Raw genomic sequence first — 13,919 nt, forward strand, 5'->3', positions numbered from 1 at the left:
TAGTTGATCTCCCAGTGTCTGGTAGAAAGCAGACTGAAGCAGGTTTTCGCCTGTACTTAGCTCCATCCCGTTTCTTTTCACTGCATTTGCTGATGTCAAGCAGACCCATTACATGATGCAGCCACCACCATGCTTAAAAATAAGGAGACAGTTCCTCAGTGATGTGTTTGCTCCAAACATAAGGCTTTGCATTTAGGCCAAAAAGTGTATTTTATTGTATTATTTTATTTCTTAGTTGCATACAGGATGCATGTTTAGGAATATTTGTATTCTTTACACTGGTCTTATACAGTGCATTCAGAAAGTATTCAGACCCCTTGACTTTTTCCACATTAAGTTACAGCCTTATTCTACAATGGATTAAATACATTTTCCCCCTCAATCTACACACAATACTCCATAATGACAAAGTGAGAACAGGTTTAGACTTTTTTTCAAATGTATTAGCAATAAAAATGAAATCTTATTTACATAAGTATTCAGACCCTTTGCAATGAGACTCAAAAGTGCGCTCAGGTGCATCCTGTTTCCATTGATCATCCTTGAGATGTTTCTTCAACTTGGGAGTCCACCTGTGGTAAATTCAATTGACTGGACATAATTTGGAAAGACACCTGTCTGGTCCTAGAGATGGCCGCCCTGACAAACTGAGCAATCGGGGAGAAGGGCCTTGGTCAGGGAAGTGACCAAGAACCTGATGGTCACTCTGACAGAGCTCCAGAGTTCCTCTGTGGATAACCATTTCTGCAGCACTCCACCAATCAGGCCTTTATGGTAGTGGCCAGATGGAAGCCACTCAGTAAATCACATAACAGCCTGCTTGGAGTTTTCCCAAAAGGCACCTAAAGGACTCTGACCATGAGAAAAAAGATTCTCTTGTCTGATGAAACCAAGATTTAACTCTTTGGCCTGAATGCCAAGCGTCACGTCTGGAGGAAACCTGGCACCATCCCTATGGTGAAGCATGGTGTCAGCATCATACTGTGGGGATGTTTTTCAGCGGCAGGGACTGGGAGACTAGTCAGGATCGAGGGAAAGTACAGAGAGGTCCTTGATGAAAACCTCCAGAGCACTCAGTACCTCAGACTAGGGCAAAGGTTCACCTTCCAACAGGACAATGACCCTAAGCACACAGCCAGGAGTGTCTTCGGGACAAGTCTCAATGTCCTTGAGCGGCCCAGCCAGAGCCTGGACTTGAACCCGATCGTACATCTCTGGAGAGACCTGAAAATAGCTGTGCAGCGACACTCCCCCTCCAACCTGCAGAGAATTAGAAATACAGGTGTGCTGAGCTTGTAGCATCACACCCAAGAAGACTTGAGGCTGTAATCGCTGCCAAAGGTGTTTCAACAAAGAATTGAGTAAAGGGTCTGAATACTTAAGTAAATGTGATTATTTTATTTTTTTATAAATTTGGAAAAATGTCTAAAAACCAGTTTTTTTTGTCATTATATGGTATTGGGTGTAGATTGGTGAGTTAAATGTTTTATTAAATACATTTTAGAATAAGGCTGTAACCTAACAAAATGTGGAAAGCGTGACGGGGTCTGAATACTTTCCAAATGCAATGTATGTCATTATTGTGGAGTCATTACAATGTTAATCCATCCTCAGTTTTATCCCATCACAGCCATTGAACTCTGTAGCCTTTTTAAAAATCCCCAAATGGCCTCATGGTGACATCCCTAAGCAGTTTCATTCCAGTCCTGCAGCTCAGTTCAGAACATCTGATGTGTCTGGGTGGTTTAATCCATCATAAATTATTCACTTTATCATGCTTAAAGACAGTATCATTTTTTTTTTTTTAATGTAGAAGTTACCAGGGGTGTTGACTTTCAATAGGCACTGTACGGCAAATGACAAACAGTTTGGGGTGGGGCAATGTTTGAGGCAGCTCTGGTGGGAGAGGAATAGTAAGTTCCAGTCCCATTTCAATACCTAGCCGCTTCCATTAGCCTTTTTAGATCTGTGAACACTAAAGGGAAAGGGCCTAGGAACCAAAATGAAGCTGGGCTGAAAGTTGTTTTGACAGATCTTCAGAGGTATTGATTTTTCTCACTCATGAAAATATCTTTATGCTGTGCTTCAAGCTTAATGGCTTACTTTTAGAAAATGTAAAAAATAAAAAGTTAAACTTATCAGTTTGACATTACTGTCCATTCTCTGTGCCATCTACATGTGTTGCACAAAATGTACTAAAGTTACTAGTTACTGAAAAGCCATATTTTTTAGATTTGGTGTGAAACTGACATTTCATTCTGGAAAGTTTAAGATCGGTTTTGAATATACTGCAAATGTGTAACCTACCTACCTGCATGCGTCTCTTTGGGGGCTCACAAGTGATGTAACCTGATTAAATACAATTTATAAAAATTGGACTGGACACTATTACACGGTTGTAGTAAGGGACCAACTAACAATTTTGACAATTGCACCCATGCCAATATCACTCCATAAAATGTTTTGCTAGCGGTAGCTAGAGTATGTATTGGCCGTTTAGAGAAAACCAAACCATAGATTACAGTTTCTCCTGGCCGATAAACTACTTTCAGGGTGAGGGACCATTAACGTCAAGTTGTAATATCCTGAACTTCCGCTTAAACAAAAGGTTAAATTACACAAAACATTTCGAAAAAGCGCATCTTACAGTAGATGGAAAAATACATTAGAAATAAAGTGTAGGACATAGGAGCCAATTTCACTTTGTTTTTATTCAGAGGCGTTTGACAAGTTGAGCTGTGTGAGGGGGGGGGGGTGAAGGGGCACAAGCATGTTCGCAGAGGGGGCAGGGAAGAGAGGGTATCGTGCCTAAACCAGACAACTTTTCCAAAAAAAGGGACTCCCTAACCCAGTCCCTCCACTTTCCCCACAAAAACATGAATTTCCATGTTACACATCGAAGAAAATACTAACAGAACAAATCGCTATCAAATGAATGTAGCATTCGTGAAGACAAAGGTAAGAAAAACCGTATTTATTGTTAGTCTAAAACCAGAAACAAAAAGGCAGGCCCCCCTTTTCTTTTTTTTTTACAGTTTATAAGTTTTACTTATCGTCCATTCACTGAATCAAAAAAATGCACGGGTGAAAACACCTTTTTTCACAAAAAAACCCAAGCAAGAAAGTTCAATACATGGAAGCCACACTACCAAAAATAAAAGCAGAAAAAGCAACGTTTGAGGATTTTCAATCAATTAAGCAGGAGTAGATTATATAAATGCTAGCAAAGGAAATATTTCTGATCACTTTTCAATTTTTCCTTTAAATTCTAAAAGAGTACAACATGATTTGTTTATTTTCATTTATATCTGGGAAAGCAGAAGGGGGGGGACAGCAGAAGGGGGGACAGCGGGAGAAGAACCCAAATCTAATAAATAGAAGTATGCCTCTAATTCAAAATGTGTTTCTAAAGAGGTAGATCAAAAAACAGATGAGGAGGGGGGGGGATAAACGTCACTTGTGCCCCTCATGTACGTAAGCGCGAGGTTGGACCGCGTGAGCACGCACGCGCCCATGCAGAGAAGTGTTGGGGGGGGGGGGGGGGGGGTACTGAAGTGTCGGAGCGAGTGCGTGGGCACTAGGGGGGGGTGAGGGCGCAGGCGCTAGGCGGGGTGAAGGGCACTAGGAGGGGTGAGGGCGCTAGGAGGGGTGAGGGCGCTAGGAGGGGTGAGGGGCGCTAGGAGGGGTGAGGGGCGCTAGGAGGGGTGAGGGCGCTAGGAGGGGTGAAGGGCGCTAGGTGGTGTATGGGAGCGAGCGCTAGGAGGGGTGAGGGCGCACGCCGCCACAAACCCACCCCCTCGGCTGAGGTAGACAGCGTTCTATTGTGGAAGAATGGATACACTCAAGCACTTTTACCACAAATCAAAACATATTTACATTCTGCATAAAAAATAAAAAAGGATAAACTTGGTATAGTATTTCTTTGTCGTTGGATTTTTAACCGATCTTCCTCGTCCCAAACAGGGTTTGTTTAGTAAAATGTGTGCCGCTTGGCTTTTTGTAATGAATACTAATTTGAACTGCTTTCTCTCACTTCAATCAAAGGTTACAGCTGCTGCTGCTGGTTAAACAGTTACAGTAGATTCCATAAAAGCATCCATCAGTGTGACTCCCCCTACCGTCACCATGCAGTAAACTACACTAACAGACTGACTCGGCGGCTACTGGGGCCACTGCAAAGTCGCTCTAGAATTTTTGTTTTAAAAACCATCAGGCTGTGGACCGAACTTTAGCTTGTCAGAAACTTCCAAATTTCACCCTATTCCCCATGTATTGCACTATAAGCAAATTTGAGACTATGATGGTTCAAGGCCTAAGCAGGTAACAGAAATACAACAAACAGACCGTGCTGCTCTGCCATGTCCATTTCTATGAAGGCTACAGAGAGAGAACTCAGTGCTCAGGCCCCTCCCATTGCCCTTCCAGGAAGACAGAAGAAAAGAAAACATTTAAACGTACCGTCAACAATAAGTGTCAGAATCCCAAAACTAAACGGCGTCACTGCAGTATGTACGGTTGGCATGAATCGGCATTACTCTAATATAGACGTGCTTTTTGTAGTTTTCAGAAGGTGGTGGATTCCTCAGGAAAACTGAGGCGATGTATTCTCTCTCGATACTCCCATCAGCAGCCAACTGAGTTGAGCGCTAACTTCGCCCTTGGCTCTATGTACAGACAGACTATGTACAGGGCCACCGTCATCATGTTGATGTTGCTGGAGAGCACTAGAGTTGAAGGCAAGGTCATTTGGCAGCTGACCAAATTGTTAATTTTCTTAAAAAAATAAAAATTTTCAAGAACTATTAGCTTTATAAAGTATACAAAATACCACAAAGCAAATTAAAAAAAAAAAAGGATTTTTTTTTTCTCATATATATTATATATATCAATTTTCTTATTTTTTTTCTCGTCGTCTTGAGGTACTAGAGATCCTGAGGTAGTTCAGTAAAATGCATATTAAATTCGTTTTCCTGGCCAACACTGTTCAACCCGTCCCTTAAGTGTTAACTTATCCTCAACTCTAAATATATATTTATATATCTATAAAATGCATCCGAATTTATAAAATGCCACTATCAATACCAGCACAGGGGCGCCCCTTTAAACCACCACTGGGGCCCCTGTCCAATCAAACATGAGTATTACCCCTAGCCCTGCCCATCCGTCTAAACCCCTTCCCGTAATCTTTCATCATCCTACCAGGACTCAGAGCAATGCCTTTTTCTTTCCACAGAAAACTCAGGAGAGAAAGCTTCAACCAATTAAACAAACACTTCATCCAGGGCAAAAAACTAAAGTAAAAACTGAAACGAGTGTCAAAATGAACACCTGTCATCAACATGTGAGGTGGTGAGTGTTACCACACCAGGGAGGGGGATAATTCTTATGTCTTGGTGTTTTCTACAAAAAAATAACAAAAAAAATAAAATAAAAAGAGGAACCAATCAGGACCCATCCGTGTGGTGAGAGGGTGTGTGACAACATTGGAACCCTCTGAAGTATAATCTCACAGAGAGGTGAGGTGATGGGGGGGGGGGGGGGGGTTAAGGTCTATCCACACTGTGGTGTTGGTCAAGGAGGTCATTGAGGGGGATGGGGTGTACAGTCGGGTACCCATGACCCTTAACCCCTGAGATGAGCATGTCGTCCCTGCCCGTGTTACCCCTCTGGTCTCTGCTCTGTCTTCGGGCGGTTCAGTCACTGGCCCCCAGGTCTACTTCCGGGAGGGCCGGGCGAGCCCGTCCCCACGGGGCGAGGGTTTTGGCTGTTGTTGCCGCCTCACATGGGACAATATCTCCTGGATCTTCCTCTGGGCCAGCTGGGGAGAGGTCAAAGGGCAAAGGTCAGGAACCTCATCTAACACTGGCATGCACACATCCATTGCTTCTAAGGTGAGTAGAATAAAGAATTCACCAAGAAGGTTGTGGAGGCTTCTGAAACGGCACCCTATTCCTTATATACAGTGCCTTGCAAAAGTATTCAGATCCCTTGGATTTCTTCACATTGTGTTACAAAGTGGGATTAAAATGGATTTATCAACAATCTACACAAAATACTCTAGCATATATTAAAGCTGAATGTCTGTTGCATTAGTATTCAGTTTCCTGAGTCCATACAGGTCCGACACCTTTGGTAGCCATTACAGCTGTCTTCTTGGGATTGTACAATATTTGCCTATTCTTTTCAAAATGCTTCAAGCTCTGTCAAGATGTTGGGGATCATTGCGAGACAGCAATTTTGAAGTACTGCCATAGTATTTCAATCAGATTTATGTCAAAACTAACTTAGCCACTTCAGAACATTCACAGTCTTCTTGTTAGGTAACTTGTGTAGATTTGGCTTTGTGTTGTAGGTTATTGACCTCCTGACGGGTGAATTCATCTCCCAGTGTCTGGTGGAAAGCAGGTTTTCCTCTAGGATTTTGCCTGTGCTTAGCTCCATCGCGTTTCTTTTCATCTTGAAAAACTACCCAGTATTTGCAGATTTCAAGCAGACCCATACCATGATGCAGCCACTACTACCATGCTTCAAAATAAGGAGACAGTTTGCCACAAACGTAGGGTTTGGCATTTAGGCCAAAAAGTGTGTTCCTTTGCCATGTTCTTTTTTCAGTATTACTTTAGTACCTTGTTGCATACAAGATGCATGTTCAGAATAATTGTAACTTGATAATTGGTGTTCTTTTCACTCTGTCATTGAGGTCATTATTGTAGAGCCACTACAATGTTGATCCATCCTTAGTTCTCCCGTCACAACCTCTGAAATCTGTAGCTCTTAGAACCAAACGGCCTCATGGTGACGTCGCTGAGCAGCTTCATTCTGGTCCTGCAGCTCAGTTCAGTAGGACGACTTCATCTTCGATATGTCTGGGTGGTTTAATACATCATCCACAGCATAACTGTTCACTTTATCATGCTTAAAGAGATATTCAACGTCTGATTTGTTATTGTTACCCATCTACCAATAACGGCCCTTTATGAGGCTTTCAAACAGCTCCCTGGTCTTTGTAGTTTCATCTGTGCTTGACATTCACTACTTGACTGAGGGACCTTATAGATGTTTGGTTACTCATTTAAAAAGCATGTCAACACCATCATTCCACAGAGTGAGTCCATGTACACTTTGTGATTTGTTAAGTCACATTTTACTCCTGAACCAATTTAGGCTTGACAAAAAAATACAATTAAATAGCACTTTGTAAAAATAAAATGTGAAGAAATCCAAAGGGTCTGAATACTTTGGAGCACGACCCTGGTCAAAACTAGTGCCCTTGATAAGGAATAGGGTGGCATTTCAGATGCAGACATTGGTTAATGCTACACAGCTGTGAAGCAGTATGGTGGACAATCATTACATAAGGAAGCAGACATTGTACATTTTACTCAAACCACATCGGTTGGCTTTACCAAGGTTCAACAACCCAACTATACTCCCTTTCCCCTACAGCAGTGGTTCACAATTACATTTTTTGAAGGAACTCAGTCCAGCTTTCAACTTACTTACAAGTTGTAATAGTAGAATGCACAAGGTACATTTGTAAATTGGGTAGAGCATCAGTTTTCCTGTCATGTCAGTCATTCCATACCTTAGAGATATTTATAACTTGTCAGAAATGCCCAGATCAACTAGCCCATGTCAGCTAATGTTTTTTAGCCCATAGATTTTGTTGTAATGATTGAGTCACTCATATCAAACACACATTAGACATGGCAAAATGTATAGAACTGCAGGAAATAAGCTTTGAACCTGCAACATGAGGGGGGGAGAACAGTTTGTGTCCATAGATAGACGGGGTGCATGCACGCGCACGGGGGGGGGGGGGGGGTGCAGGATGTTCCCCAATGCTGGAAGGGGCCAGAGTGAAGAAGTTTGGGAACCCCTGCCCTACAGCACACAACTATACTCCCTTTACCCTACAGTAGGGATTCATATTTTACAGAGAATCTACCAAGTTACAACACCGGGAAACATTCATATTTATCCCGAGAGCCCCGGGAAATACCCACTTAAAGCATTTAAAAATCAAGATAAGGCTGACATGCCAGGGATCTCCCCAAATAAGAGGGGTGCTGTGCCACCTTGTCAGCTTGGCTGCACCACTATGGAAAGATTAAACAGCAAATTAAACAGATTCAGTCATGCTAGAGTAACTATTTTTGATTACGTTATGAATTGCGAAACAGGCCATTCATAAATTGAGCGTTATCATGTTCCTCAATTCAGAGCATTTCAGCAGTAGGCCATCGACAGCGCGCACTGAAGACTCACCCAGAGTACAGCGTTGGCCAATCAAACATAACAGCAGTCAAAGGACAAAAGTTGCTAAGCTTGTTAGATAACCTCCAACGAATGACAATCTCCTATTTGTCAAAATCTAGTTGATTATACAGATCAGCTCATGAATAACTGGGAAGTGAAAATAGTTTAAATATCAAGGTATTTTAATGGGGACCAACTCGGTTTTAAAAATATCCATATCTAGTCATACCGTTCGTTGATCACACATTTTCTACCGAAGCTCTCATACGGGCAGCAAGTATGGGGGAAATGTTACAGCGGTATTTTGACATGCGTAGGCAATTAGTGTGCTTTGATAATGCAACCTATATATTACAGAATGAAGTTAGGAATCTTCATGTCAGACAGGAGTCAGGGTTTTAGGTTACAGTGGAATTGGATAGGAAGCGCGTAGGCTGTACGACAGGAGAAGATCATTCAGAGGGAAAATGCTAACAGACTTCATGTTTGACAGAGATGCATATGACGTGAACTGAGCATAGACCTATCAAACTTGTGACTGTTTGAAGTGTCACAATGACAGCTATAGGTTCTACTGCAGGGGTTTCCTGTAGGGATTATTAACTGCATTTGGGTTGTTTGTGCAGTCCGGCAGTGTCAATGCGTGTCCTCCGAATTAATGCCGGCGTTGTGTGAATTAAATATGCTAGGCTAAAGGCTTCCGTGGGACAACCCGTTTGGATAATACGCCATTTTTTTAAATTTTCTTATCTGATGCTGTTCATGTTGTGTATTTTGTGGAATTGCATTAGTGCAAAATGTTGTAATTTCCCAAGTCTTGTCATAACAGTGCCAGGATCCTTGTTACCCATGTTAATCCCTACAGCACATTGTAAATGGTCAGTTTCAGCATGAACCAGCCTTTTAGCCCATTGACCAGAGCTGACTGGGATGATATCCCCCTGCCAGATATGACTCAGTGCCACTAGCAGACAGTGCCTTGCCCAGTGACAGGGCTGGAGGAACATCCTTGAAATGATAGGATCAGATGGGTTCATCTTTCAGAACATCAGTTTGACCAACATTATTATTTGCTGTTGCAATTTTAAAATACACTAATCAACCTTCACTTGAAGTGTAACATACCTGGCTTGCATAGAAGTGTCCAGTGATTTTGACGATGACCTGGTCATTCTCATCAGGCGTCTGGTCTCTGGGGACCACCACCTCAGCACTGGTCAAGTTCTGTAGCTCATTCACCTGAGGGGAGGGCGACAAGTGGAGAAAACAACAACTTTATATTACAGCCTAGGTAATAGGTGGTGCTTTCAATTATTCTGGAGCAGAATTAGACTACATCTGGCAACCATAGTCACACACAGGAGTCTGCGTACCGTTTTGCCTCCCTTGCCGATGACACGCCCAGCAGCGAAGGAGGGCACCTTGATGTGAGCCTCCAGTTTCACCTCCTCCTTCGGCCCAAAGAAGTTCTCCTCCTTTAGCTTCCCAAAGATACGACCCTGAGCCTGGAAAAGGGCCAAGAGTCAGTCAGAGGAATTTTCACAACCCTTGATTGAAGCGTCTTCATCTTCAGAATATCTTAATTAACTTGACCGGGACAACAGGCATCGATCAACAGCTGTGAATGTGCCAGATTTAGTCAGCTAGCTAGTTAACTGTACAGACTACGATTTTGTTCTATGGATTTCTGTGAGCAAAAAAGACAACGCTTTTCCTCTGGTGTTCTGGGTATTGGACACAGCATGGCTGGTGGAGAAAGCGAGAGGGGTCCCAAGGGCTCCTACCTTGAACTGGGCCTCCGGTGGTCCAGCGATGATCACCATCCTCTGCTTGGCGTCCATGCCGTCTGGAGGTGCTACCTGAGGGGAGGGACATAACACGTTAACACACCCACACACTTTACCTGATCTAAATCAGGTCCCACTGCTTCCCTTTACCCCATCGGGGGTGCATCATAACAGCCTGAAGAGGGCGTCACCCAAACCCAATCTGAACTGGAGCTCTACTTCAATATGCAGTTGTGGAGATCTGAGAGGATTGATGGATATAAGACGAAAAAGGAATCTGAATGTTTGAAATTAAAATACCTGGTTTGCATCTACGACACGGACTTCATCCGCACTGATCTAAAATGGAGGGGGGAGAATAGGTGAAGAACAAAAATGATATGAGAAGCTATTTTAGGTTATTGAGATGCAGCTCAAACCCCTCCTGTCAGTTAAGTCCCACACCTTGATGGAGGCTCCGGCGTAGCGCGACAGCTGCTTGATGTGTTGACCCTGTTTTCCGATGATCGCGCCGACCGCCAGCGCCGGGATGAACAGATGGACCGTCTCCGACTCCGGCTGCCCCTGGCCCTGTGGAACAGTAGAGGCCACACGACCGTAATGAGAACACAACAGAGCCAGTCTGACCATAAGGAGACCACACCAGGCAAACAGCGATAGCAGCCCAGTTGACCACGACCAAGCAACTGATGCAGCAACACAGGAAGAAGCCTCACAGGGCTGGCGTTCCAAACGGTTCCCCATTCCCTCTTTAGAGCACTACTTTATTTAGATTTTATTTACCCCTTTTTCTCCCCAATTTCATAATTTCCAAATTGGTCGTTACAGTCTTGTTCCATTGCTGAAACTCCTGTATGGACTCGGGAGAGGCGAAGATCCAGAGCCACGCATCCTCCGAAACACGACCCTGCCAAGCTGCACTGTTTCTAGACACTTCTCGCTTAACCTGAAAGCCAGCCACACAATTGTGTCAGAGGAAACGCCGTACAACTGGCGACAGAAGAAGGCACCCGGCCCGCCACAAGGAGTCGATAGAGCACGATGGGACAAGGACATCCGACCAAACCCGGATGACGCTGGGACAATGGGTCTCCCGGTCGCGACACAGTGCACTACTTTGGATCAGAGCCCTATGAGCCATGGTCAAAAGCAGTGAAATAGAGGGAATAGGGGGCCTTTTAAGACACTGCCAGGGAGACCAGATGCAGACCTGATAGGAAACTTCCCAAGTGTTTTATTAAATATGAGGTATAACTTTGTTAACCAGTCAAATCTATCCCAATTTAACTTTATCCCCTCCGTAACATATAGTATCACAATATCACTGCATAACCATGAAACAACTGTACATACATATTTGAAGAGGTTGAATACAACTAAACAAAATCCTGAACTTCCGAATGTGGAGTGGGTCCCAATTATCTCTCCCAAAGTGAGCACTTGCTCACTTCCCTTCATGGTTTTGAAAAAAAATTAAAAAAAAAAAAAAAAAAAACTGGTATATGGACATTCCCTCCTGCCCATGACAATACAATGCTTTTAAATTAGTGGAGAGTAGTGAACGAGTTAGGAAGGAGAGATTATTGGGACGCAGCCAGGCTATAAGAGACCCTGACTCAAGAAAAATGAGAAAATCTAGCACCTAGCTCAGGTAAATAGCATTCCCAAAGGGATCTCCATTTCTCTGTAGCAACTGAACACATCCGACTAAACCACAGTATATGGATGGACCACTCAGATAATCCTTTTCAGAATGCTTGACCCGGCTCAGTCACTCACCAGCGATTCCACACACACACACAAACATTACAACAGATTATTGTATTAAAAGGATGACCTGCAGCAAACTGCGTGGGCTCACTGCACATGCTTGGTGTTAGAGGGAAGTGAAATGGGTGAGATCTTTTAGATGAAGGGGCAGGGAGGCATGGTCCTGGAGGAGGCATGGTCCTGGAGGAGGCATGGTCCTGGAGGAGGCATGGTCCTGGAGGAGGCATGGTCCTGGAGGAGGCATGGTCCTGGAGGAGGCATGGTCCTGGAGGAGGCATGGTCCTGGAGGAGGCATGGTCCTGGAGGAGGCATGGTCCTGGAGGAGGCATGGTCCTGGAGGAGGCATGGTCCTGGAGGAGGCATGGTCCTGGAGGAGGCATGGTCCTGGAGGAGGCATGGTCCTGGAGGAGGCATGGTCCTGGAGGAGGCATGGTCCTGGAGGAGGCATGGTCCTGGAGGAGGCATGGTCCTGGAGGAGGCATGGTCCTGGAGGAGGCATGGTCCTGGAGGAGGCATGGTCCTGGAGGAGGCATGGTCCTGGAGGAGGCATGGTCCTGGAGGAGGCATGGTCCTGGAGGAGGCATGGTCCTGGAGGAGGCATGGTCCTGGAGGGATTACTATTCCCTATTTAGTGCATGCATAGGACTCTGGTCAAAAGTAGTGCACTATAGGGAATAGGGTGCCGTTTGGGACAGCGCTGCTGGTTTTAATCTAGAGGACACCAAGTCATTACACTTCAGTTGGGGGTGAAGTCATCCAACCCGAGATCACATTCAGAAGGCTCCAGATGGGAGCAAACCTTTTCACCAGGAGGCTGTTCCAGATCAAATCGTCTAATAGTTTGGAAACATCTGCGACCATTTGTAACCTTCTAAACATGCCATGGTGTTCAATTGCTGCACTTTCTTCAGCTGAAGATTTGAGGCCAAACTAAACCCAGTAGAAACTGTGGCCACCACCCAGCAGATTTTAGCCAAATGAACACAAACATGAGTTAGGCAATCCCTAGGGGTCATAGGTTACTGGGAGGGGCTTAGCTGTGGCAAGCCCTGCCTTTCTACCCAATCCAGAAGCTAGCAGCCAGAAGCCGTGCAAAGCACTGTGGGAAGGGAGACTTACAGAGAGGGGCTGGCTGCTCGCCGACAGCACAGACGCCCAAAATGGCCCTTCGCCCCCGAAGTAACTGCTCTATAGGAGAGAATAACACAAAACCAAGTCACTGTCCTGCCCCCAAATGGCTGCTCTATAAGGAGAGAGGAACAAAGACACGGTCACTGAAAGATCCAAAATGGCTTCTCAGTCAGAGGTTGGTCTGTTGTTGGTTTCTTCTTGCAGAACTGCTCTGTAAGGAGGGGACATCTTTAAGCATCACCAAAAGGCACTGTGTAGACACAGGGAGGTGGGGGTCCAGACACTCACCCCGAATGAGGAGTAGCCCCCCTGGGCACCGGGAGGTGGGGCGTTGTGTCCCATGGAGGGGCCCATTCCTGGAGCACCACCAGGGAACAAACCCAAGGCATTCAGGTTGAGTCCTGGAATCAGGTTAGACTGGAGCTGGGTAGAGAGAAATATTTACTACCAGACAAAATTAACCAAGAACAGAAACATTTCTCTGGGATAAAACCACTCAAATATAAAGTTAATTTTTTATGTGGGTAGCTGCACAGCCTAAAAAAAAAGCCATGATCTCTCAGGTTGCATCCCAAATGACACCCTATGCCCTATAGTACACAAAAGTTGATGTAGGGTGCCATTTTGAACAACTCCAGATTATTTGGTTCCACCAACAGAGTGCCCCCAGTGGGTTAGAACAAGGACCTACGTTCATTGCGGCCACGTCGTTCTCATACGACTCCCTGACCTTCTTCATCACTTCCTCCTCAGCACGGGAGCACGCCTCGATGGAACCCTTCACTGTGATGGTCCTCTCAGGGTTGTACAGCGTCAGGTCCTGGAGACTGGAGGACATCATTACCACCTTGGTTTCTAATGTGTGTGTGTCTTATGAGACATTAGTCATGACTGTCCCGTGAGGCTCTAAATAGGTCAGATCAGCTTGCAATAAATAACTTCAACCAGACCACCTCTCACCCGCAGGGGGGG

At 44.7% G+C, this 13,919-nt stretch overlaps 1 protein-coding gene across 2 annotated transcripts in view; it reads right to left on the minus strand.

Moving 5' to 3' along the window:
- Positions 1-2,692: 2,692 nt before the first annotated feature.
- LOC106570533 (insulin-like growth factor 2 mRNA-binding protein 3) overlaps positions 2,693-13,919 on the minus strand; it is a 40,364-nt gene continuing 29,137 nt past the window's right edge. Inside the window, exons 9-17 of one of the 2 annotated variants that reach the window (XM_014142965.3) lie at positions 13,639-13,774; positions 13,236-13,370; positions 12,936-13,004; positions 10,491-10,616; positions 10,347-10,385; positions 10,044-10,118; positions 9,633-9,764; positions 9,385-9,498; positions 2,693-5,818 (exon numbers count right to left, since the gene is read on the minus strand). In XM_014142965.3, coding sequence (XP_013998440.1) covers positions 5,714-5,818; positions 9,385-9,498; positions 9,633-9,764; positions 10,044-10,118; positions 10,347-10,385; positions 10,491-10,616; positions 12,936-13,004; positions 13,236-13,370; positions 13,639-13,774 — 931 coding nt within the window. In that variant the 3' untranslated portion in view covers positions 2,693-5,713. The remainder of the gene's footprint in view (positions 5,819-9,384; positions 9,499-9,632; positions 9,765-10,043; positions 10,119-10,346; positions 10,386-10,490; positions 10,617-12,935; positions 13,005-13,235; positions 13,371-13,638; positions 13,775-13,919) is intronic. The other variant, XM_014142966.3, reaches the window with a different exon arrangement.

Source organism: Salmo salar, chromosome 14 (assembly GCF_965601325.2).
Source record: "Salmo salar chromosome 14, fSalSal1, whole genome shotgun sequence".
Taxonomy (NCBI): Eukaryota; Metazoa; Chordata; class Actinopteri; order Salmoniformes; family Salmonidae; genus Salmo; species Salmo salar.